We start from the raw sequence: 25,682 nt of genomic DNA, 5'->3' as shown, positions 1-25,682 counted from the left end.
AACAAATGTTCCTGTGAAAGAAACAGAAAAAAAGATGATGGAAATTGAAGGGGTATAGGAACCTAATACTGCTACTGCTGCTAAGTCACTTCAGTTGTGTCTGACTCTGTGCGACCCCATAGATGCCAGCCCACCAGGCTCTGCCATCCCTGGGATTCTCCAGGCAAGAACACTGGAGTGGGGTGCCATTTCCTTCTCCATTGTGTGAAAGTGAAAAGTGAAAGTGAAGTCGCTCAGTCGACTCTTACGACCCCATGGACTGCAGCCTACCAGGCTCCTCCATCCATGGGATTTTCTAGGCAAGAGTACTGGAGTGGCTTGCTATTGCCTTCTCCGATAGGAACCTAATAAGCAGTTATCTATCACCTTTCATCATCATCATCATTATTATCATCATCACCCACCTATCTATTTAATCTACCTACCTATGTATTTATTTCCTCCTTATTGGTAGTAGGAGATATTGGAGCAGTGGATTTGCTATTAGAGATGATCCAATAGAGAAAAAAGGCTGATGTGAGGTGTTGACAGTATATCTGCAGAAAAAAAAAAAAATGTCCTCAAGAGGATGAGAGAGGTGGGATCAGTATGATACTGTGGTTTTTTTTCCCCCAGCTTCACTGTACTTGTTACCTAAAGATTAAAATAATACTGAATAAAGAAATTTTCTCAGCAGTCAGTAAAGCTTTTATGTTAAAATGTGATTTATCATTACTGGCAGCAGCATCATACCTTGATACGTGGTAGTATATACACAGGGGGCTTCCCTGGTAGCTCAGCTGGTAAAGAATCTGCCTGCAATGCAGGAGACCTGAGTTTGATCCCTGGGTTGGAATACTTAGCCAGCCCATGATGGTGCTTAGTTATTTTCTGTAGTAGTTATTTCATGTAGTATTTATTTTCTGTTTGACCCTCAGCTCCTAAAATAATACTGCTGCCCCACTGAGATCTGAATATCATGAGCTTGGAACCAATATTATCATAGATTATTGAAGCATGAGGGGACATAGAAATCATGAAGTGTGGTGGTTCTTCTCACTGTTTATCACGATCACTTAGGGAAGTTTAAAAACAAACACCCCAAAGATAGAGCACTGCAGATCTATTTGAGCATCAGTAGGATGGAATTAGAGAGTAAAGATCCTGAAATTAATCAGTATTCTTCCCATATTTCCAGTTGAATCTCTCTTCAGACAGTGGAGAAATATTGTTTTGTTAAGTTCGTAATTCTGTGTATCACCAAATCAGGCTCTAAAGTGATACTGCAATGAGAGACTAGTTGGAAAAATGAAAACTCAACACAACTAGAAAAAATCAACCTGAAATAGATGAGATGTTAATATAATTGAATGTTTAGAATCAAGGGGACAATCCATAGTTCCAATATTCTATACTACTCCTCTTAGATTCTGAGGGTTCTAGAAGTAGAATTTGTGTCTAAATTCTTGTACTCTGATATGGCACGTATGGTAGGCAACTGGAATTCTGTTAGCCAGTGCACAGGAAGTCATTGAATTTTCTCCCATTCTTATGAAATGTGTGATACTTTTCAGTATACTTCTGCTTTGACATATGACGCTGTTCAAGTGATGACCGAAGCTTTTCGAAACTTACGGAAGCAGAGAATTGAAATCTCCAGAAGGGGAAATGCAGGAGACTGTCTGGCAAACCCAGCGGTGCCCTGGGGACAAGGTGTAGAAATAGAAAGGGCCCTCAAACAGGTCAGTCACTCAAAATGATTGCAATGCAACTTAAGGGTGGCCACTATTTTTTTCCCTGCTGAATTAGTCATTCTTATCTTATACCTTCTGTTTTATGTAGAGGGAATATTATTTCCTACCTACACAAAGGTAGGTTGAAGGAAAAAAAGAAAACTAATGAGTGTCATTTTCTTGACTTGCATCCTGGGAGAGTCCTCTGGTCAACCAGTTTGTGTCTGGTTGAAGTGAATTTATAACTGTATCCTTTCCATTTCCTCATTAGGTTCAGGTTGAAGGTCTTTCAGGAAATATCAAGTTTGACCAGAATGGAAAAAGAATAAATTACACAATTAACATCATGGAGCTTAAAACGAATGGGCCCCGGAAGGTAAATCATTAGTGAATTGAGGGCTTTCTGTCTGTATGAGGAGGTGGGTTAGTGGACCCACCACCTCATCTTCCAGAGTCCTGGAGACATGTATTCACATAGATGGACTCCACAACTCCAGAAACATATTTTAAAATCTTTTTTCTAAATAAAATCTATTTCTGGTAAGTAATACTGAAATGATATTAAAATAACTATGAATAAAGCAATTATATATATATTTTTAAAGACAGAGGTAGAAAGAGTTTAATGAGAAGAAAAAGAACTATAGCTGAAAGATTATGGTTCTGGAAACCAAACATAGCTGGTGAAATGTGCATGTAACTTTTAAGTCATCATTTTTTTTCTTCTGTTATGGCTAAAATGCCATTGTTTGAATTTTATGTTTCTATATGATCACTCCCATGAAAATTACTCTTGGGGAATATGAAAAGTGAGCATGAAGAGACAATCTGTTTTTAGGAATGTTTTTTGCAGTGCCTTTCTATTCTTATTTGATTCACATACCTAAAAGATATATGTCTTTTTTCTTCTCTAATTGTCGTGGCTAGGATTTTTAAAGCTATGTGTTTAGGACAAGTCTAGTTAGGCTAGGTGTAGTTTCAGATTCAGACATGGGTTTGAAAATATCTCGGTGCCTTGGTAATAGAAAGGCTGTGTATCCAAGTGCACTCTTTCTGTGTCTTTTTTCAGATCGGATATTGGAGCGAAGTTGACAAAATGGTTGTTACCCTCACTGAACTCCCTTCTGGAAATGATACCTCTGGGCTTGAGAATAAGACAGTTGTTGTCACTACTATTTTGGTAATTAGCTACATATGCCTCTGTTTGACATTATTTTTTCTTAAGAAAAACATCTGCCAACTAGTTTTTCTGCTTATATTTTAGGATAATAACTGATATGGTGATGCTTTTGAATGTTTCAGTCATTCATTGCATGTTATTCTGTTTAAAGGGATCACAAACGAGCTAAAGCATTCAAAATATTTCCTCTCCACTTCAAGAATGAACTTTAGCTTTATAGATAATTCATAACCTGGTGTTCGGGGCTTCCCAGGTGGCTCAGTGGAAAAGAATCTGCTTGCCAGGAGTTCCAGGAGATGTGGGTTTGATCCCTGGGTGGGAAAGATTCCCTGGAGAAGGAAATGGCAACTGATTCCAGTATCCTTGGCAGGATATAATCCCATGAACAGAGGAGCTTGGCAGGCTACAGTGCATGGGGTCACAAAGAGTCAGACATAACTGAGCGATTGAGCATGCACGCAACGTGGTGCTTACACATGTGAACATCTGGGGAAAGTCTGGAAGAGCCTTCCTTGTATTCCATCAATGTTTCACCTTTCCACTTCCACACTATTCTGGGTCCATTCTGTCCTTACATTTGTTACATGGTTTAATAATGGTATCAGTTCTGTCCTTACATTTGTTATTAATACATGGTTTAATGTCAGCTTCTCTATCTTCCTATGGAAAGGGGAACTTCTGAAAGACAAGGGTGATCTCCTTTGTTTTTAACCCCAAGTCTCCACATAGTAATTGGCACGTAGCTAGTGCTAAGTAACAGCATTGAACTGGATCTTGAACACTGAGGCTCTGGATAGATGGTTAGGAGATGTAGGTCATCATGACAAGCTGTTGATGTAATAAAATGGAGGAAATGAAATGGGGTTCACTAATAGTGTAGGATTTTGCAACAAAATAGCCTTATTTTGTTTTATTAATCTGTGATGCAGTGAATTGGTGGGATTCATTATGGTAACAATATTGAGAAGAAAATATAGTTAGGCTAGTAAGGGATTTGAATAAGAACATTGGTTGGCACTTTGAAAGTCTTAATAAATGTAAGCTCGGTATTTGAGGATTTTTGTCTTAATCATGCTATTGAGAACTATCTCACTGGGCCCCACATATGCTTAGTGTCACTTTCCAGTGGAGAAAATTAGGCTGGTGTTATGACATTTTTTCATGCTTCTTTATGGTGTTTGTAGAGGAATGCTACTCTCGAGCTATCTGTGTAGCATAATTCTAGGATATTATCTCATAAAGGAAATTTGATCTCAAGTCTGAGAGGGTAGCATCTGTAATCACCATGGCAACAACTTTTTCAGTCTGCACATCACTGGCCACAGACCTGATTAGAACATGAACCTTGTCCTTGAACTAGTAGTGATACAGGGTTTTGGGTGAATGGTGGTTCTTTGGAGTCAAGGTAGCCCTAATTTAGAACAAGACAGTGGTGAATCCAGAGTTAACTGAAACAGATGTTGAACCACATTATTTTTCAGCAAGCCCTAAGAATTACAAACATGACATGGGGGTATACCAACTTTTGAGTCTCTTGTTTACTTGATATGGCCAGGTACAAGCCATATTAATGAAATATAAATGAAATATAATGAAAGATATATGATAATCTTTGTTCAGAAATGTTATTATTAATTTTCCTCATATTTTCCACTATCTGTATTCTACAATATCTCTAGCTAACAGGTAATAATTAAAAATAAGTAAACCAGAAGATTTGAATCAATGAGAGCAGATAATTAATACAGCTGTTTTGATCACCTAAAGCGCTTTCTTTCTGCATAGGAATCCCCCTATGTTATGATGAAGAAAAATCATGAGATGCTTGAAGGCAATGAGCGATATGAGGGCTATTGTGTTGACTTGGCTGCAGAAATCGCCAAACACTGTGGGTTCAAATACAAGTTGACCATTGTTGGGGATGGCAAGTATGGGGCCAGGGATGCAGACACGAAAATTTGGAATGGGATGGTTGGAGAACTTGTATATGGGGTAAGTACCACTCTTCTTACAGATAAAATCATTCCATTTGAACTCTTGCTGAGGGAATGCTTGACTTCCATGCAAGGTACCAACATCTGAGGTTGTTGGTTTCCCACATTACTCTAGGAATACTGTCTTGTTTCCCTGTAAACATTTGAAGATGAAGGATGAAGTCAGAAGCAAACATGCAAATGGAGACAGGCTTCATCAGTCTTGAAGCCTATGGGCCATATATATGCATTTTTCAAAGCTCGCAAAAGCATGGGATACAGATATAGTTCTCATAATCAAGCCAGAAGGGTGTTCTGTATTTATTGAAAAGGAGGCATATTTGGGGAACAAACTGCTTTTCTTCTATTTATTATTTCCTGGGATTCCACCAGGGAAATATTCATTCCTATATCTTGATTTCCTGTCCTACCCATTGATCCAATAGCATAACTATGATTCCTTCCTGGCTGGGAGTCCTGGTTCTATTACTGTCCTTTGTTTCCCTTGCAGAAAGCTGATATTGCAATCGCTCCGTTAACCATCACCCTTGTGAGAGAGGAGGTGATCGATTTCTCAAAGCCCTTTATGAGCCTCGGGATCTCTATCATGATCAAGAAGCCTCAGAAGTCCAAACCAGGAGTGTTTTCGTTTCTTGATCCTTTAGCCTATGAGATCTGGATGTGCATTGTTTTTGCCTACATTGGGGTCAGTGTAGTTTTATTCCTGGTCAGCAGATTTAGCCCCTACGAGTGGCACACTGAGGAATTTGAAGATGGAAGAGAAACACAAAGTAGTGAATCAACTAATGAATTTGGGATTTTTAATAGTCTCTGGTTTTCCTTGGGTGCCTTTATGCAGCAAGGATGCGATATTTCGCCAAGGTTGGTTACTCGCCTGCTTCAACTTTGTGCATTTTAGGTCTCGAGTGGACATTCATGGTGTTTATGAATTCACTGTAAAGAAGTTAGCAGCTGCCGGCTGTCTGTCCAAGCAGTGTAAGACTCTCAAGGACAGACTTTTACCATCGGCGTAAGCCTGTGAAATATTTGAGCAACGTTCTTTGAATGTTGGTCCTGTATTTCCCTGGTGAAATTGTACACACCATGGAGAGGCTATAAAATGCATAAGGTTCCTATCATTACATGCCTTCTTGGAGGGGTACCGTGTTTTTGCTGCATATTCTCATTTTACAGTCATCTGTGTGGTGATCCACAGACCTGTATTTGGGAAAATGGGCAACATTACCTACTAACTAAAAAGTGACAAAACTTCATTTCACACATCCCATCTTTTTGTTTTGTTGTTATTAGCTCGTGGAAATGATACGGGAGAAATATTTACAAAATTTGTTTTTAAAGGTTAGGTTGCTGAGTTGAAAAGAATGTATGATAAAATATTTTTCAAGTATCTAAAAATAAATAGTTGGGATGATGATGACTGATTCATTACAAGTATTTGTGCCAAATTAAATAGTAATGCACACAGGATGGAATAAATTCATACACCTCCAGTTACATGATATTTTAATTCCTGCCCTATAATGCCTAAATAGAATAAATATATAACAAAACACACATTGCCTTTGTGCATGTTGCATATATAAGTCAGAATAATAGCCATGTCTGGTTCTTTAGAGGTACTTTTCCTGATGTGATTAGTTTCACATTTAAAGCCTAAATGATTATTGATCTGCTGGCGCATTTTAATTTGGGTTCAATTACCCTCCTTTGATTCTATGGGATATCTTAATAACTAGTAGAGGCAGTGGCTTTTTAAATGCTATTTAATTACTGTTAGTTTTTGAGCATTTGGGGGCTGAGAATAATTAACTTCAAAAAACTATATGTGAAACTCAAAAACATTTTGTATCTTTTACAGTCTTTTTGTTTACTCCCCCAGCAAGTTAAAGGAAATATATCATGTTTGCAGAAAGTATCAATAACTTACTTTTCCAATAGTATGGAATGTCTTTACAAACTTTGTGGATCTGAAACTCTTAATTCCATCAAGCTTTCTGTGGCCTCTCTATGGAACTGCACTATATTAGAACCAAACCAAGGGTATTTGCACTGCATATAGAGAGAGACATAATTTTCACACATAATGTATGATAATAATTATCATACATCATATATTTATGATTATGATGACCTCTGATAAAATAAGATTCATAGTTCTCTCTATATATTTAGTTTATCTGATTTATGTTAAAGACATAAAGAGAAGTTTCTAATGCTGAAAAATAAAAATACTAACCAGATTGGAATCTCAGAGAACATTCTGGTTCATAAGTAATAAAGAAATGATTCATCTTTGGAGAGAAGGTTACTGAACTTTGATTTACCATAGCTCTGAGATATAAGGCAATTATCCTAGAGTTCTACAAACTATCCTCTGCCTTGTGAATAAGCAGGAGAAACTTATGAAGTTTCATTAGGACATAGGACATACTGACCTAGGTTCTGATCGATGAACTCTCAGGTTGGTTTACCTTGCTCCTTATGTATCAGATCTCTGAAGGTCACTCTTTTGGGTGACCAGTGCTTGTCGAGGAGCAGAAAACACATTTATACATAGGGGCTGGAGTGCAAGCCGCATTTAACAATCTGTGTTTTTCCAGGGTCCACCATGACATATTGACATTCAAATTTTAACAAAGCCTCTTCCTAAAATGTGACCATTTTTATTTGTTTATGGTTTGATTCATGAATCATGACTCACTACACTTTCACATGTAATAATTTTTATTTCCTGGTAAGATATATCAATTTTAGATAACATGTTTTTCCTTGTTATCTTTTCTTTGCCATGGGATATATATGTATAGACATATACATATATATGTAAGGAGAATTCACTTTATTAAAATTTTTCAGCATATGCACCTTTCAATTTATGGTTATATGTGCTTGTGATAATTGAACATGCTTCCTAATATTGGAAAATTTAAGGATTTTTTAAAGGAACCAAGCTATCATGTTTTAGAATGCAATGATGATAATTCTAGGAAAGGAGAGAGCAGCTTAGTATCTAAAATAATATTAATAGTAATGCATGAAATGCACAGATCACTTTATATATGCTCTTTAAATATTTTTAAAGAAATTTGTCATCTTTTTCTCAATAAAATATGATAAAGAACTATCTTATTTATATGAATAGAACACATTGAAATTTTAATCTAGAGTGATTACATGAAGTGAATTGGTCATTGCCTGAAATTAGGTTTAGAGTATAACTATAGTTTTGTGATGACTACGATCACAGAATTATGAGAGGAAAGAGATGGAAAGTTGACTCTTATTGTCTGGCTTACTTCTCTTTTCTCCCCCAATATCCTTAAGTGATTCAAATGATTAAAAGATTTCATTGTTAAACTATTTAATAGAGATTAGAAAAATGATAGAATATGTATATATATTTGTTGCTTTAGTGAAGACACTGAGATGAAAGTTTTATTTTTAATAAGAGAAAAAATTTTTATCTGTCACCATAAAATATAATGTTTAATTTGCCCCTCTACTTAAAATTTCTCATGAACTCATTCAGAAGCATTAGTTCATCCTTGGAAAACACTTACAAGTAATAATTAATTGCTCAATAATTTTCTGTTTTGAATAATGCACAAGTTATATAAGCTTTGGGGGTTATCTTGCATACTTCAAAAAATGAGCATATTTAATTAAATATGACATAAATACTGGATTAGGGAGCAACATTATGTCTTTAACTTGTGTTTATCTTACAACTGAAACAATGATTTATAAAAATGATTCTAAAATATATTGCAAATAAACCTGCAATGTATACTGTCCAAGACAATGAGATCCATTTTAAGTGCTTAGGCAGAATCTGCCCTCTTAAATACAAGTTACATGAGATGACAATTATACATTCTGTTGTGATGGAATAAACAGTGAACATTTTGAGAGTGGCTTTGTCTACATAGAGTTTCTCCAAATCTAAGAGGTACTTAATATCTTTTTCGGAATATGTGAGAATTAACTTTTCCCATTCTATCATATTTGTTTAATTTTTTGCAACTCTTAGATACTGGTAAAGGCTCTTCATCATATTGTTTTTATTTTTCATTGATGTGCAGTTTCTTTTTCTCTTTTATTTTAGCAGCAGATGTTTTTATTTAAAAAATCTTTACTTTTAGCTTCACTGCTTTTCTTCACTTCTTGAGTAGTTTATTACACAGCTGTTACCTGATAATTTATATAGTATCTGTGTTTCATCAAAAGGTGTATTTATTATTAATTGTGAGGAAATTTAGTTTAGGTCATAAATTGGCACATTTTCATAATTTAAAGTTTTAGAAGTGTTACCTCTTCCCTATAGAAGGATTTATTGTTAGACATAATAGAGTTATTAACAAAAGAGAAAAAACATTGTTTTTTAAATATTACTCAAATACCTTTCTATGTGGAACCCCACCAAATCTTACCAAATAAAACCCTATATATCTACTTCTATATCTACATATTTATACTTATGTATTTCTATACCTACATATCTATACTTACCTATATAGGGTTTAAAGTAAATCAAGCTTTTGAAAAGTATTTTATGTAAGAATTTATGGTCACAGAAATATTTTTATTATTTTTCAAACTAAGAATTTATATTTTGACAAACTTTTAAATGTCTGATTTGTTTTCCTTCAGTTTTCTTTTTTCTCTAAGCAGGAGGCACAAAGGAACAGGGATATAACAGTTTGTGCCTGAAGCATCAGTTTTTGTTTGTTAAGAATTATATTTTGTGTCATACTCTGTAGTATCATTTTTTTCCATTTCTATCCTGTACTATTTCTAAAATCTATGTTTCTACACATACAAAATCCTAATGAAATTTTAGACCTTTTTTGAGCATTTTAAAACTTCATTGGATGGATTAAATGGAGGGTATCTTTGGTGTTTAAAGACATACTGTGGCGGATTCATGTTGATGTATGGCAAAACCAATACAATATTGTAAAGTAAAAAAATAGTAATAATAATAAATAATGAAAGAAAAAAAAGAAACAGTAAGATTAAAAACAAAGCCATACCTATGGTGCATACTTTTATTTTTGATATTTGATTTTGTTGGTCAGCATTTTTCAGAGTTTTGCTGTTGATCTTAGATTCTCTTCTTTGTTTAGTTGTATCATGAGTAGATAAAATATTGTAAGCATTGGATAGATTATTTGCACATTTCTTGAAATTGCTTGTTTCAAGATTACACATGTAGCCATGATAACTGTGAAAGAATTTCAGGAATCTAAAGTTTTGCCTCTGGATAGTTCATCAGATCTAGTGAATCTGTAATCCTTGCCCAGAAGGTTTAATAATTTTAAGTTTCATGAACTAGCTGATATAATGAAAAATATGAAATCAAATATTTCCCTATAAATCAACACTTGCATAATACTGCTAACTTGTTTCCTTATGAGGTCATTCATTTCACTTTACAAATCCATTTCGTACTTGTTATCAGATCCCTGTCTGGGCGCATTGTTGGAGGAGTGTGGTGGTTCTTTACCCTGATCATAATCTCCTCCTACACGGCTAACCTAGCTGCCTTCCTGACTGTAGAGAGGATGGTGTCTCCCATCGAAAGTGCCGAGGATCTTTCTAAGCAAACAGAAATTGCTTATGGAACATTAGACTCTGGCTCCACCAAGGAATTTTTCAGGGTAAGAGATTCTGCTTCATAAGTTCTTGTTTTGGTCTTAAAATTGAACCAACCTAAACTCTGTGCCTCCTTGCCTTTCCCATGGTCTGTACAAAGGTGCTATGTGAAAGTCACTTCCATCTCTGTCTCTAATTCTATTTTTGTTAATCTTTTTTAATTTTTATTTTATATTGGAGTGTAGTTGATTTACATGCTGTGTTAGTTTCAGGTTTACAGCAAAGTGATTCAGTTGTACATATACATGTATCTATTCTTTTTCAAATTCTTTTCCCATTTAGGTAATTAAAGAATACTTGAGTGAAGTTCCCTGTGCTATACAGTAGGTTCTTGTTGTTTATCAAATTTACATTTAGTAAAACATATCTATTAATCCCCAAATCCCAATTTATCCCTCCTCTCCACCTTACCCTTTGGTAACCATAAGTTTGTTTTCTATTTCTGTTCTTAACCTTTTCTCTACCCTCTACCCTCCTTACCCCTATATTTGGTACTATCTATTTTTTTTTTGATTCCTGACTCTTGGAGAAAAACACTGTGTTGTAAAGAAATCTAGTTTTTATAAAAATTGATTTTCCTTCTGGAACAAAATTGAAGCAAAATCTAGTTAAAATTAAATTATTATTTTAAAAGAAAATGGTGTTATAGTTTGCTTTATGTTAAATAAGCTTGACTGCCAATTATCTTACATAATTTACAGTTGAGAACTGACTGTCAAATCAGTTATGTTAATTCTGTGTCGGGAAATCGATTATGTTCATGTGTGGAAATTCTGAGTTTTCTGTTAAACCCTCCAAGAAAAGGCTAACAAAGGCCTTCAACCTTCTAATTTTTAAAATGGGAATAATAATTATGTATCTATTAAATGTATTTTAGCTTTTAAAAGATCTGTAGCCCTATGTTCTCTGTCTAAAGGAACCAACCCAATAGGCTGATGGTATAATTTTCTTTCCTTATACTCTTAATGGAATTCTCTCATTAAGGAATCCCACAAGGCTCAGACGGTAAAGCGTCTGCTCACAGTGTGGGAGACCTGAGTTTGATCCCTGAGTTGGGAAGATCCCCTGGAGAAGGAAATGGCAACCCACTCTAGTACTTTTGCCTAGAAAATTCCATGGCTGGAGGAGCCTGATGGGCTACAGTCCATGGGGTCGCAAAGAGTCGGACACAACTGAGTGACTTCACTTCTTTTATACTCTTGTCTCTCTGAAAGAGCTCATTCTATTAAAATGTTGAAATAAAGCAGATAAACCTTGGCATTAAGTCACATAGATGGCATATGATGATCTCTAATAATCCACAAGAATCTTTGAATGTATCTGAGATTGAGCAAAGATTAGGGTTTTCAACTTCCAGCTGAATTAGTACATTGTGGTTTGAGGACCGTCTCATCCTGCATTACCATTGGTATCTTTTCCAAATAACATCAGTTGAGCTCCAGATGTGATGGGAGAAAAGGTGGTTCTGTCAGACTGCTGACAACAGATAGTAATTTGGATGTGAGTGGGGCAGCAGGACTTTGGCACTTCCACTAGGCACTGCAGTGTAAGCCAAGACTGTGGTCCTTTTGTAAGCAACTTTACTTTGACTTTAATGCTACCTGTGAATATTGCAATGCAGTTTTGCTGCTACTGACAGTTTACTCCTACTGCTGAAAATAGTTGCAATGTGTGTGTATTGTAGTGCTTAACATAATGTGCTCTCTAGCCTGATCGTGACAATGGACCTATTAAATAAATTAGAATATTGCATGGGTTCCCTGGTGGCGCAGACGGTAAAGCGTCTGTCTGCAATGCAGGAGACCTGGGTTCGATCCCTGGGTTGGGAAGATCCCCTGGAGAAGGAAATGGCAGCCCACTCCAGTATGATTCTCAGTATATTTTGAAACATTTAAATGTTATTTGTATTCCAATATGGGTTGCTTTTATTTTGTGTATATATTTTATTGGTATTCCTCCCTCTCTAAGTAAATGAGATCTATGAAGGGACTTGTTATATCATGGTTTACTTACTGTACTTATGTTGATTAAAATAACCTTGATTCCAGACACTGTCTGTTGAGAGTTACTCTCATTAACTTGTTTGGGACCAGCTATTCTCAATAACTGCACATTCAGAATCTCAGATCTTTTCAGTATACCTTAACTCAACCATAGAAACATATGCCTTAATCAGCACATGGCCAAGATTTCATGATTAGAATATGTAAATTTCCCAGGAGACAGGATGAAAAGGCTAGATAACTGGGCAAAGGATACTTCAACTCTTGTGTTTCAGCTCAGTAACCCCACAGATATTGTGGTTCCCATGTGCAGTACACACACTCATACACAAACAACCCTGACATATCTTCAGTGTGTCTTTTGCCTATATAGGATTATGGAACTTACTTTCTCTGGAGTAATAGAGAAGTGAGGTTTATTATCTTCTTGTTATTATTGTTCAGTCCCTCTGTCATGTCTGATTCTTTGCAACACCATGGACTACAGCACACAAGGCTTCCCTGTCCTTCACCATCTCCCAAAGTTTCCTCAAATTCATGTCCATTGAGTTGGTGATGCCATCCAACCATCTCATCCTCTGTCATCCCCTTCGCCTCCTGCCCTCAATCTTTCCCAACATTAGGGTCTTTTCTAATGAGTGAACTCTTCACATCAGGTGGCCAAAGTATTGGAGTTCCAGCTTCAGCACAGTCCTTCCAATGAATATTCAGGATTGATTTCCTTAAGGTTTGAATGGTTTGATCTCTTTGCAGTCCAGGGGACTCTCAAGAGTCTTCTCCAACACCACAGTTCAAAAGCATCAATTTTCAGTGCTCAGCTTTCTTTATAGTCCAACTCAGCCTTCTTTATGGCCCAACATCAATATATGACTACTGGAAAAACCATAGCTTTGACTAGACAGACCTTTGTTGGCAAAGTAATGTCTCTGCTTTAATGTGGTATCTAGGTTGGTCAAAGCATTTCTTTAAAGAAGCAAGTGTCTTTTAATTTCATGGCTGCAGTCAACATCTGCAGTGATTTTGGAGACCAAGAAAATAAAGTTTGTCACTGTTTCCATTGTTTCCCTGTCTATTTGCCATGAAATAATAGGACCAGATGCCATTATCTTTGTTTTTTGAATCTTGAGTTTTAAGCTAGCTTTTTCACTTTCTTCTTTCATTTTCATCAAGAGCCTCTTCAGTTCCTCTTCACTTTCTGCCATAAGGGTGGTGTCATCTGCATATATGAGGTTATTGCTGTTTCTCCCAGCAATCTTGATTCTAGCTGTGCTTCATCCAGCCCAGCATTTCACATGATGTACTCTGCACAGAAGTTAAATAAGCAGGCAGACAATATACAGCCTTGAAGTACTCCTTTCCCAATTTGGAACAAGCCCATTGCTTCATGTCCATTTCTAACTGTTGTTTCTTGACCTACATACAGGTTTCTCATTAGGCAGATAATGTGGTCTGGTATTCCCATCTCTTGAAGAATTTTGCACAGTTTGGTGTGATCCACACAGTCAAGGCTTTAGCATAGTCAATGAAGAAGAAGTAGATGTTTTTCTGGAATTCTCTTGCTTTTTCTATGATCCAGCAGATGTTGGCAATTTGATCTCTGGTTCCTCTGCCTTTTCTCAGTGCAGCTTGAATATCTGGAAGTTCTTGGTTCGTGTACTGTTGAACCCTAACTTGGAGAATTTTGAGCATTACTTGTGCAGAAGTTTGTATATTCTTTGACATTGCCTTTCTTTGAGATTGGAATGAAAACTAACCTTTTCCAGTCCTGTGACCACTGCTGAGTTTTCCAAATTTGGTGGTATATTGACTGCAGCACTTTCACAGCATCATCTTTTTGAATTTGAAATACCTCAACTAGAATTCCATCGCCTCCACTAGCTGTGTTCATAGAGATGCTTCCTAAGACCCATTTGATTTGCACGCCAGGATGTCTGGCTCTAGGTGAGTGATCACACCTTCATGATTATTTGGGTCATTAAGATATTTTTCATGTAGTTCTTCTGTGTATTCTTGCCGCCTCTTCTTCATATCTTCTGCTTTTGTTAGGTCCATACCATTTCTGTCCTTTATTGTGCCCAGCTTTGCATGAAATGTTTCCTTGGCATCTCTAATTTTCTTGAAAATATCTCTAAGCTTTCCCATTCTATTGTTTTCCTCTATTTCTTTGTATTGTTCACTTAAGAAGACTTTCTTATCTCTTCTTGCTATTTTTTGAAATTCTGCTTTCAGATGAGTATATCTTTCCTTTTTCCCTTTGCCTTTCACTTCTCTTCCTTTCTCAGCTATTTGTAAGGCCTCCTCAGACAACCATTTTGCCTTTTTGCATTTCTTTTTCTTGGGGATGGTCTTGATCACTGCCTCATGTACAGTGTTACGATCCTCTGTCCATAGTTCTAGACAACCTGATAACTTTTATTAGTTTAACTTCCCAAGTCAGAGTCTTATCTCATGCATTGTCTCTGAATCTCACAGTATTTCTGTCTGATAGTCAGAGTGATCATTTTTGTTTGCATGTTGCACATTACTAAACTAAATGTGAGGATTTGACCAAATTCTAGCAGGTAATGTGCATGCTGAAGTCTTTTACTCCTAAAGCATTCTTCCCATACACTGTTTTTCCTTGGGGAGAAAAGTCTTTGGATTTACTTCCCTGCCTTCATGCTCTGTTTCAATCCCCTCTATGTTTGTTTTGTCAAGTTAGAGGATTATATTGGTAGAAATGCAATCAGTGCCTCACAGTTCTCCATATACCTGCAAAAGGAGCTATGATGAATCAAGGTGGCTAGGTCTCAGTGCATAAAGCATTAGTAGTCAGCTTCTCTTTATCTTGAGAAGGAGGGGTAAGTACTCAAAAGTACTTAAAAGCCACACTATTCTGTTTGTAGCAGTAAAGGAAGGCTAACAGAACAACACACATCAGCCAAGTGAACAGGAGCCTGCCATTTTAAATATTCTCCATGAAAACAGGGTGTGGTTGTCATTTGAGAAAGTAGTACACAGAATATGCTGTTGTTCAGTCACTAAGTCATGTTCAACTCTTTGCAACCCCATGGACTGTAGCACACCAGGCCTCCCTGTCCCTCATCATCTCCCTGAGTTCGCCCAAGTTCATATCTATTGAATCCATGACGTCATCCAACCATCTCATCCTCTGCTGCCCTCTTTTCCTCTTGCCTTCAATCTTTCCCAGAATCAGGGTGTTTTCTGATGAGTGGGCTATTTGCATTGGGTGGCCAAATTATCAGAGCTTTAGCTTCACCATCAGTCCTTCCAATGAGTACTCAGGGTTGATTTCCCTTAGGATTGACTGGTTTGATCTTGCTGTCAAAGGGACTCTCAGGAGTCGTCTCCAGTATCACAATTCAAAAGCATCAGTTCTTTTGTGTTCAGCCTTCCTTATGGTCCAGCTCTTACATCTATACATGACTACTTGAAAGACCATAGTGATAGCTTATGGTGAACAATGCCTGATTTGTGATCTCCGAAGAAGATTTAGCTTTGGGACCAGGGACCAGCCTTGATCATTCAAGAGCTTTTGTATAGCAGAGTTTTATTAAAGTGAAAAAAGGACAGAGAAAGCTTCTGATATAGACATCAGAAGGGGATAGAGAGTAACCCCCTCACTAGTCTTAGAAAAGGGAGTTATATACTTTTTAAATTGGTTATTATAATAAATCAAAAGAATGTCTCAAGGTTGTCAAGATCTTACTAGACCCACTCCCACAATTTACATTTTAAGATGACAGGATTAGAACTAACAATAGAAAGATCTTACCAGATCCACTCCCATAATATACATTTTAAGATAACGGGATTAGTCATAAGGTTTTCTAGAAGGAGAAACTGTACTCAAGCAGGATACATTATTGTTATGTAACCTTACTATGTAATTCAGACTTAAATGAAGAAAGCAGGGAAAACCACTAGACCATTCAGGTATGCCCTAAATCAAATCCCTTATGATTATACAGTGGAAGTGAGAAATAGATTTAAGGGCCTAGATCTGATAGAGAGTGCCTGAAGAACTATGAACAGAGGTTCATGACATTGTACAGGAGACAGGGACCAAGACCATCCCCATGGAAAAGAAATGCAAAAAAGCAAAATGGCTGTCTGAGGAGGCCTGACAAATAGCTGTGAAAAGAAGAGAAGCAAAAAGCAAAGGAGAAAAGGAAAGATATAAGCATCTGAATGTAGAGTTCCAAAGAAAAGCAAGAAGAGATAAGAAAGCCTTCCTCAATGATCAATGCAAAGAAATAGAGGAAAACAACAGAATGGGAAAGACTAGAGATCTCTTCAAGAAAATTAGAGACACCAAGGGAACATTTCACGCAAAGATGGGCTCAATAAAGGACAGAAATGGTATGGACCTAACAGAAACAGAAGATAGTAAGAAGAGGTGGCGAGAATACACAGAAAAACTGTACAAAAAAGATCTTCATGACCAAGATAATCATGATGGTGTGATCACTCATTTAAAGCCAGACATCCTGGAATGTGAAGTCAAGTGGGCCTTAGAAAGCATCACTATGAACACAGTTAGTGGAGGTGATGGAATTCCAGTTGAGCTATTTCAAATCCTGAAAGATGATGCTATGAAAGTGCTGCACTCAATGTGCCAGCAAATTTGGAAAACTCAGCGGTGGCCACAGGACTGGAAAAGGTCAGTTTTCATCCCAATCCCAAAGAAACGCAATGCTAAAGAATACTCAAACTACCACACAATTGCACTTGTCTCACATGATAGTAAAGTAATGCTCAAAATTCTCCAAGCCAGGCTTCAGCAATACATGAACCGTGAATTTCCAGATGTTCAAGCTGGTTTTAGAAAAAGCAGAGGAACCAGAGATTAAATTGCCAACATCCGCTGGATCATGGAAAAAGCAAGAGAGTTCCAGAAAAACATCTATTTCTGCTTTATTGACTACACCAAAGCCTTTGACTGTGTGGATCACAATAAAGTGTGGAAAATTCTGAAAGAGATGGGAATACCAGACCACCTGACCTGCCTCTTGAGAAACCTGTATGCAGGTCAGGAACCAACAGTTAGAACTGGACATGGAACAACAGACTGATTCCAAATAGGAAAAGGAGTACGTCAAGGTTGTATAATGTCACCCTGCTTATTTAACTTCTATGCAGAGTACATCATGAGAAAGGCTGGGCTGGAAGAAACACAAGTGGTATCAAGATTGCCGGGAGAAATATCAATAACCTCAGATATGCAGATGACACCACCCTTATGGCAGAGACTGAAGAGAAACTAAAAAGCCTCTTGATGAAAGTGAAAGTGGAGAGTGAAAAAATTGGCTTAAAGTTCAACATTCAGAAAACGAAGATCATGGCATCCGGTCCTATCACTTCATGGGAAATAGATGGGGAAACACTGGAAACAGTGTCAGACTTTATTTTTTTGGGCTCCAAAATCACTGCAGATGGTGACTGCAGCCATGAAATTATAAAATGCTTACTCCTTGGAAGGAACGTTATGACCAACCTAGATAGCATATTCAAAAGCAGAGACATTACTTTGCCAACAAAGGTCCTTTTAGTCAAGGCTATGGTTTTTCCAGTGGTCATGTATGGATGTGAGAGTTGGACTGTGAAGAAAGCTGTGTGCTGAAGAACTGATGCTTTTGAACTGTGGTGTTGGAGAAGACTCTTGAGAGTCCCTTGGACTGCAAGGAGATCCAACCAGTCCATTCTGAAGGAGATCAGCCCTGGGAATTCTTTGGAGGGAATGATGGTGAAGCTGAAACTCCAGTAGTTTGGCCACCTCATGCAAAGAGTTGACTCATTGGAAAAGACTCTGATGCTGGAAGGGATTGAGGGCCGGAGGAGAAGGGGACGACAGAGGATGAGATGGCTGGATGGCATCACTGACTTGATGGACATGAATCTGAGTGAACTCCGGGAGTTGGTGATGGACAGGGATGCCTGGAGTGCTGTGACTCATGGTGTCGCAAAGAGTCGGCCACGACTGAGCAACTGAACTGAACTGAACTGAATCCTTACTGAGGAAGGTAGAAAAGAAAGTTTGTCCTTTCCTCCTCCTTGAGAATTCCAGGCCCCTATATCCTCCTCGACAGCCCCCGACCCCTCTCTCCTCCTTGAGGACCCTGGACTTATTGTCAATTGACTAGGAATTGACTCTCTCAATAGCTTTGATTATACGGACAAAGTATATGTTTCTTAAAATAAGTATACTTTGTCCGTATAGTTAAATTAAAAAGTGCTGCTAATTCATGAGTGATACCTTCTCCAGGAGATCTTTCCAACCCAGGGATCAAACCCTGGTCCCAGGCATTGCAGGTGGGTTGTTAGCCACCAGGGAAGCCCATAACTAAATTAGTGTTGGGTAATTGGGTACCATGGTTACCATAGTGAGAATAGTCTTCATTTTGCTTCTGACTCTAAAGATAGTTTCAGGCATGGTCTGTCTCTATAACAGTACCCATCACATCTCATACCCTTTCTCACGGAGTTTGTTGCATTCGGATATGAAGATTGACTGCAGATCCCATTTAAAAAAGAATTCTGTTTATAGAGTGTAACTCCAAATGCATTGAATGAGATGAAGGTAATTTATAGACATTACAAGGGCAAAATGTAGTTGTTTTCCTTGACATTTTTTTTTCCCTTTAACTGGTAGGTTATACTACAATGTATTAGCAGTAGTCTGGTCACATTTCTAAGCTTAAGATGAAAGGTGTTACAAAGGAAATTTCCTTGCATGCACACCACACTCCATGCATTCCTAAAATTAACATTCATCACACACCTGGGACATCCTCTCTCTCAACTGCCCTCTATCTTTAGAGGCATTTGGGGCTCCTGTAAACCGGGTGCAGGACAAGCAGAAAGCTGGGAGAGTGATCATCATGGCACCCAGACTGCCAGAAGCAAAGATGCAGATGGAATGGGCATGTCCCACACTGAAGACACGTGCTTGCTTTTTGTTCTCTGGCTGCCACTTGTACTTACTCTCATGCCTGAGACATGAAGACTTGTCTCCAGTTGTTGATACTTAAGATTCTAATAGTTATTTTATGTTTCCTTATATGATTGAATTAGGCTTTAGTGGTAGCTTTTTCTTTGTAATGCTGTTTATGAAGTGGGGTTTTATTATTTATGTTATTTTAAAATTTCTACTATTTCAGGGTTTATCAAGTCAACTTTTGTTTCTTGTCACAGCAAGAGCTCTGAATATAGCCACTAGAGAAATTGATTTGAAAAGTTAGGTTTTTGTCTAAAGTTTAAAGATATATGAGTAGCTAAAAGATGAAAAATAACTTGTTTAAGACCAGTTTAGATTAAAGGGCCAGTTTTAAAAGAGAATTCAAAATTACAGTCTTCAGTCTCAATATTAACTAAAGATATGTCTTTGAAGGGATGAAAGCATCATATATCAAATTAAAAGGTGACTATTTCATCTCATTTATAAGAATCTGTTTTGTTGTCATAAGGTGATGACAAATGTTCAGTTTAACTCTAAAATATTTTCATATTTCAGTTACATAATTTAATAATTTTGGGCTATATTAATATTGCTTTAATGAAGTCAGTATGTGTGCCTTATATTGAGAATTCCAATTTAAGCTGCAAATTTTCTAACTTAAAAGTCTATATGTTCTTTCAGTGATAATCAGTGAAACTAACTTGAATAAAATATTTGCTTTTTGCTACTAGAGAAAGTAAATAGAGGGCAATCTTGTAATCAACAAGAGATGTGAGAAAATAGACCCTACATCTTACTTTTCCAGAATTTTCTGTGCTTAGAACCCATATACATCCTTGTACAGAGTGAATGATAAAGTCTGAGTTATTTTGGAGCTATCAATCCTCCCTAATTATAGCACCACCGTAACACACCTATAATTAAGAAAGAATTAGGCTTTCAATTATAAACCACTATTTTTAGACTTTCACATTTTGATAATTTCTTCTTTCAATAAAAGAGGACAGATCTTGAATTAGATGAGTGTGTGCGGAGGAGGATTCTGTAAGAATTATGTGTATTATGTTCCTACGGAAACTTAGATGTGGGGGATAGAAAATGGCTTGATAAATAAACCAATCATAGGCCTGTCAATCCATGAAACAAAAGTATTAACTTGCAGAGAGGGAATATTTCACACCTATCCTAAATCCCCACACTGCAATCTGTTTTTTCCTCTGGGAGGGTGAAGGACAGTGTGTTTCTGAGTAAGTGGTCTCCTTTAATTATGCTGGTGTCTCAATGAACAGATTTTAAAATATTGTTAAAATAAAGGTATCCCCTTTGTGTTCAATTAAGTTAATTATGCCACCTTCAGAAGATCAATTTTGTCTGATAATAATCCATAAAAGTATATTGTTGTTACCCAGCATTGTAGACGTTTCACATAGTTTAAAAATAGTATAAATGATAGATAAATAGATAATGTTATACAGATGTGCCTTACCTGAGTGAAAGGGCTGGTTTGAAAGTTTTCTTTACTATATAATAATTACAAATACAAGAGAAGTATAATAATTTATCATTTTAAAGGCTGCAGCATGTTTTTAATTCCTTCCCTAGCATAAGACACACTTATGTTTATATATAAAACATTGATTGAAATATATTTATAAATAAAAATATTTGAACCATTATAGCAGCTTCCTATAGAACTACACTAAGTTCTCTTTCATTATAGTTACATTTTTTCCCACCTGCCATTTGTGTTTAACAGGAATACAAGCATGATTCCTTTATTTATATTTTATAGAACAGATTTCACTAATTTGTGGTAGTTCTCCATACTTATTTCATTATTTCTGGTATACCTAAAGATTTTTCAACCATAGTTTCTTGTATATCACCTATTTCTATGTGGGTAGAATATACATCCTTCTAGCTTTGTTTATATAAATATATATATTTATTTCTAGCTTTGTGTATATGAATATATCTACTTCATTTTCATATTATTTGAAAGAATATTATGAAGATGAAATGGATGTAGTCATATGTATTTTACTAATATAAAAATGAACCTTTTATAAGTCTTTCAGTTATACTTAACTCTTTAAATAGTTTCAAAGTACTCAGGACTAAATAAATGCTGAATGTGAATACATTAGCAACAAATAGCACTATATGACCATGTTGTAAGTCACTCATGGCATGGTTAGTCATAATTTTACATATTTTACTTCCTTAGGTTTTTTTTTTTCTTGTTGTTGAAGAGCTTGATTAGTCATAAAAATCTTTACAGCTGACAACTCTGCATGTTCAAGGTTTCTCTAGATAATCCAGGACTGGTTGAAATCATTTCCTCTCTAGCTGGCATTTTGTTTCTCTGACATTTTAAATGTTCTCACCATTCCACAAAATATCTGAGAACAAGATTGAGTTCTTAAAGACTTTAAGGCTACTTTTAGCCTAAGCTGCCTGGGGAAAGCCTGTGTTCTCTTATTCAGCTAAAGACGGTGGTTTAACTGTGAAGGAAAGGTCAACATTTTACAAGATTGATTCACATTTCCTTTAAGATCTAATGTTCAGTTTAAAGGCCTGCATTTCATTAAGTAGTTTACAAATTCAGAAAGAAATGTGTCCAAGACCATATTGAATGGTGCTTTGGGGATGAAAGCACTATGGAAGAAAAAAGAAAAGCGTATGTCTACTTGCTGAATTACAATTATCATGCAAAATGATAGCTTCTCCAAGACTAACTGTCATTTTGGTCTTTTTCTTCTTTCCATAGCAATTCTCAGCAAATCAGTGTGCTTCTGATCATTTCATTTAGAGACCACCTTTGTGACTCAAAAGGGTGTTGAAAGTTCACATTATCCTTTGGATAGATAATCTGACTCTTACCAAATTATAGGAGGCTTTCTATCATTGTCCATATTAAAGAGAAAATGCTCCTGTCGCACCACTATCAAATCATGAGGTTAATTATTCTAGCCAAAAAAGTCCAAACAATAGAGAAAATTTGAGACTAATCTCTTATCTCAAAACTCTTCTATAATTCCTGCTTAGATGCCTAAGAGAAGATAAATATCAGTGTATTCCTGTGCGGGTACTTCAGATGACTTGGTTTTTAATTCACTCTTTGTGCTTAAGTAAAAGAATCATCATACTTGTCTCATTGGATATTCTGAACTAGTTGCCATGGTAACGAACACAGTCCAAAAGTTGTACAGAGAAAAGAAATAGAAATCTTGCAATTATTTAAATATACTGGAAGCAAAATCTGGACTAGATATAAATATTGTTGATAAAATTTTGAAAATTCTTTAATTAGACTTCTGATATTTGAAGGAAAACTTGATACTAAAGTAATTTTTACTTCATGCTTCCAACATACAATTTTGCCCTAGATCATAGTGAGTGATGATCAAACCCAAGGTGCTAGTGAATGTGATTACTTATGTTCATAGAATAATGAGATTTTAGAAATAAAATGTCAATTGGGGAAGTCAAGCAAAGTCAGATATTGTCAGGTTCCCCAAATTGCTATTGCATCTAAGGGGACTTCCCTAGTGGTTCAGGGGCTAAGACTCTGGGCTCCCAATGCAGGGGGCCTGGGTTCAATCCTTGGTCAAAGAACTAGATCCCACGTGTGTCTCTGTGTGTGTGTGTTAGTTGCTCAGTCATGTCCGACTCTTTGCAACCACACAGACTATAGACTTCCAGGCTCCTCTGTCCATGGAATTCTGTAGGCAAGTACTGAAGTGAGGTTGATGTTCCCTTCTTCAGAGGATCTTACCAACCCAGGGATTAAACCCTGATCTCCTGCATTGCAGGCAGATTCATTATCATCTGAGTTGCCAGGGAAGCCCCAGATCCCACATGCCATAACTAAAGAGTCTATATGCCGTAAATAGTCTACATGCCACAGCTGAATATCCTGCATGCTGCCACAAAGATCCCAAGTGCTGCAACCAAATAAATAAGTTAAAAAAAATTTTTTTAAGTATTTCATCTAAGGAAACAAAGTACAAGGAGGTGATTTCAGAAGATAGTTGCTTCAAAAAATCCAGATCCTCCCTTTTTCTCCCAGATACACAGACTCAACAGCGGTACGTTGACTCAGTGAGAAAACAGTTAAGAGGCTCCTGCAAACCAAGTTGAGTGTGAAACCAGCCAGTCAATCCCTGTAGGAAAATTCATGGCCTCACTGGCTGCAGTGACTTCCCTGGCACAACATGTCAGCATTGGGAAGAAACACGTAGCTCTTGGTTTCTTTCTAGGGAGAGAGAGACTACTTGACTATTTTCATGTTATGACTTTTCGGAGGAACTGGTTTCTTTCTGTCTTGCCTGAATCTAAGCACTAAAAAGGGCATCAGATTGGGGACCTCTGAGAATAAAGTTGAAGGTTTGGCCTGGCTTCCCTGGTGGTTCAGACAACAAAAAACCCACCTGCAATACAGGAGGCCTAGGTTTGATTCCTGAGTTGGGATGATCCCCTGGAGAAGGGAATGAATGGCAACCCACTCTGGTATTCTTGCCTGGAGAATTCCATGGACAGAGAATCCTGACAGGCTACAATCCATGGGATCACAAATAGTGAGACATGACTGAGTGACTTTTACTTTGACCTGGCACACACTCATTCAGCATAGACCTTCCCCTCCAGCTCAATGTGGTAAAATGAGGAAAACCCCTAATTCGAGCTTCCGTTAGGAAAGGAGCAAACAAGTTGGAGTGTGGGCCCATTTCTTGGACTTTTCAAGGAACTGGTTCTGTCTTGCCTGCTCAGAGCACTGCTGGGACCTGGCACGTGCTAGATGCCTGGGGCTGCTGAGAACAGGAGGGAGCTGATAGTTTGCTGCTGCTTCAGAGACCTGTGGTCCAGCACACAGAGACCAGTGCAGCTTGGTGGCCACTCCCTTGCCTTTGGAATAAGAGTGGTCTGTGCCTACAATGTTCTGACCTTCCGTGGGGTGCTTTGGAGACTGCATTTCCTGACTTGGGCCTAGCATACTCTTATAAGCCTGGAGGCTTATTCTAGCTCTAGAGAACCTGCATTACTACAGACAGACATCAAAGGAGCAAGAGATTATGAACTCTGGAAAAAAGCTTCCTGCAAATCCATCTGATTGGAAATTTACACATACAAGTCCAAAGAAGACATATCCACAGAAAATGTTTAAGAGGCCTTTGGGATATTTAACCAGGGTGATTGGTGAAGTTCTATCCCTATATGAAGTCAATCCATGAAGACTGGGAGAGGTGGCTGTTTTTAAAAAAGGCACAGATCCCAACATAAACTTATAAGGCACATAGGAAAAAACAACAAAAATGTGGCTCAAAGGAAAAACATTAATCTCCAGAAATCAAACTTAAAAAATAAATGGAGGTACCTGGATAACTTGGCAAAGAATTCCAAATGTCTGTTACAAAAATGCTCAAAGAGCTCAGGAAAATGATGTGTGAACAAAATGAGAACATTAACAGAAGTAAAAAATATAAAAAAGAGCCAAATGTTGAAAATAACTACAATGACTGAATTAAAAAATTCACTATACTGATTCAACATCAGACTTGATCAAGCAGAAGAAAGAATCAGCAAACTTAAGTCATTTCAAAGTGTCCAGAGTATCAATAAGAAAAAAAAAAAAAAAATGAAAAAAAGGTGAAGAAAGCCTAAGGGACTTGTATGTGGAATAAACACATTATGGGAATTCCAGAATGAAAAGAGACAGAGAAAGGGGTAGAAAACTTATTTAAATAAAAATGGTTTTATAAATTTTTTCTCAATCTGGTGGGGGAGGGCAGGGAGATAGACATCCAGATTTATGAAACCCAAAGAATCTTAAATAGGAGGAATTCAAGAAAAGTGTACTCAAAGAAACATTATAATCAAATTGTCAAATGTCAAAGACAATTTTGAAAACAATAAGACAAATATGCCTTGCCACATACACATGAGGACCCATAAGACTCCTAATGGACTTATCGGCAGAGAGCTTGTAGGTCAGAGGGAGTGAGAGGATGTATTCAAAAAGATAGTGCTAACTAAGAATGATGTATCTAGAAAGACACTCATTCAAAAATTAGGGAGAAATAAAGACATTCCAAGATAAAGCTGAGAGAGATAATTAGCACTACACCTGCTTTGCGAGAAGTGTTAAAAGAGGTCCTTCCTGTTAAAATGAAAGGATGC

General features: G+C 37.0%; 1 protein-coding gene across 4 annotated transcripts in view; it reads left to right on the top strand.

Moving 5' to 3' along the window:
- The window catches only part of GRIA2 (glutamate ionotropic receptor AMPA type subunit 2), a 197,745-nt gene that overhangs the window by 140,682 nt on the left and 31,381 nt on the right, over positions 1 to 25,682 (top strand). For all 4 annotated transcript variants that reach the window (XR_005723039.1, XM_040251475.1, XM_040251474.1 and 1 more), the window contains exons 7-12: positions 1,554 to 1,721; positions 1,984 to 2,088; positions 2,782 to 2,892; positions 4,678 to 4,884; positions 5,377 to 5,747; positions 10,348 to 10,546. Coding sequence is in view for 3 of the 4 variants with exons in the window: in XM_040251475.1 (XP_040107409.1) it covers positions 1,554 to 1,721; positions 1,984 to 2,088; positions 2,782 to 2,892; positions 4,678 to 4,884; positions 5,377 to 5,747; positions 10,348 to 10,546 (1,161 nt within the window). In the remaining variant the exon portion in view is untranslated. The remainder of the gene's footprint in view (positions 1 to 1,553; positions 1,722 to 1,983; positions 2,089 to 2,781; positions 2,893 to 4,677; positions 4,885 to 5,376; positions 5,748 to 10,347; positions 10,547 to 25,682) is intronic.

This window comes from Oryx dammah, unplaced genomic scaffold (assembly GCF_014754425.2).
Source record: "Oryx dammah isolate SB20612 unplaced genomic scaffold, SCBI_Odam_1.1 HiC_scaffold_12, whole genome shotgun sequence".
Taxonomy (NCBI): Eukaryota; Metazoa; Chordata; class Mammalia; order Artiodactyla; family Bovidae; genus Oryx; species Oryx dammah.
The sequence above is the reverse complement of the archived record's forward strand: the minus strand, read 5'-3'. Positions and strand labels throughout refer to the sequence as shown.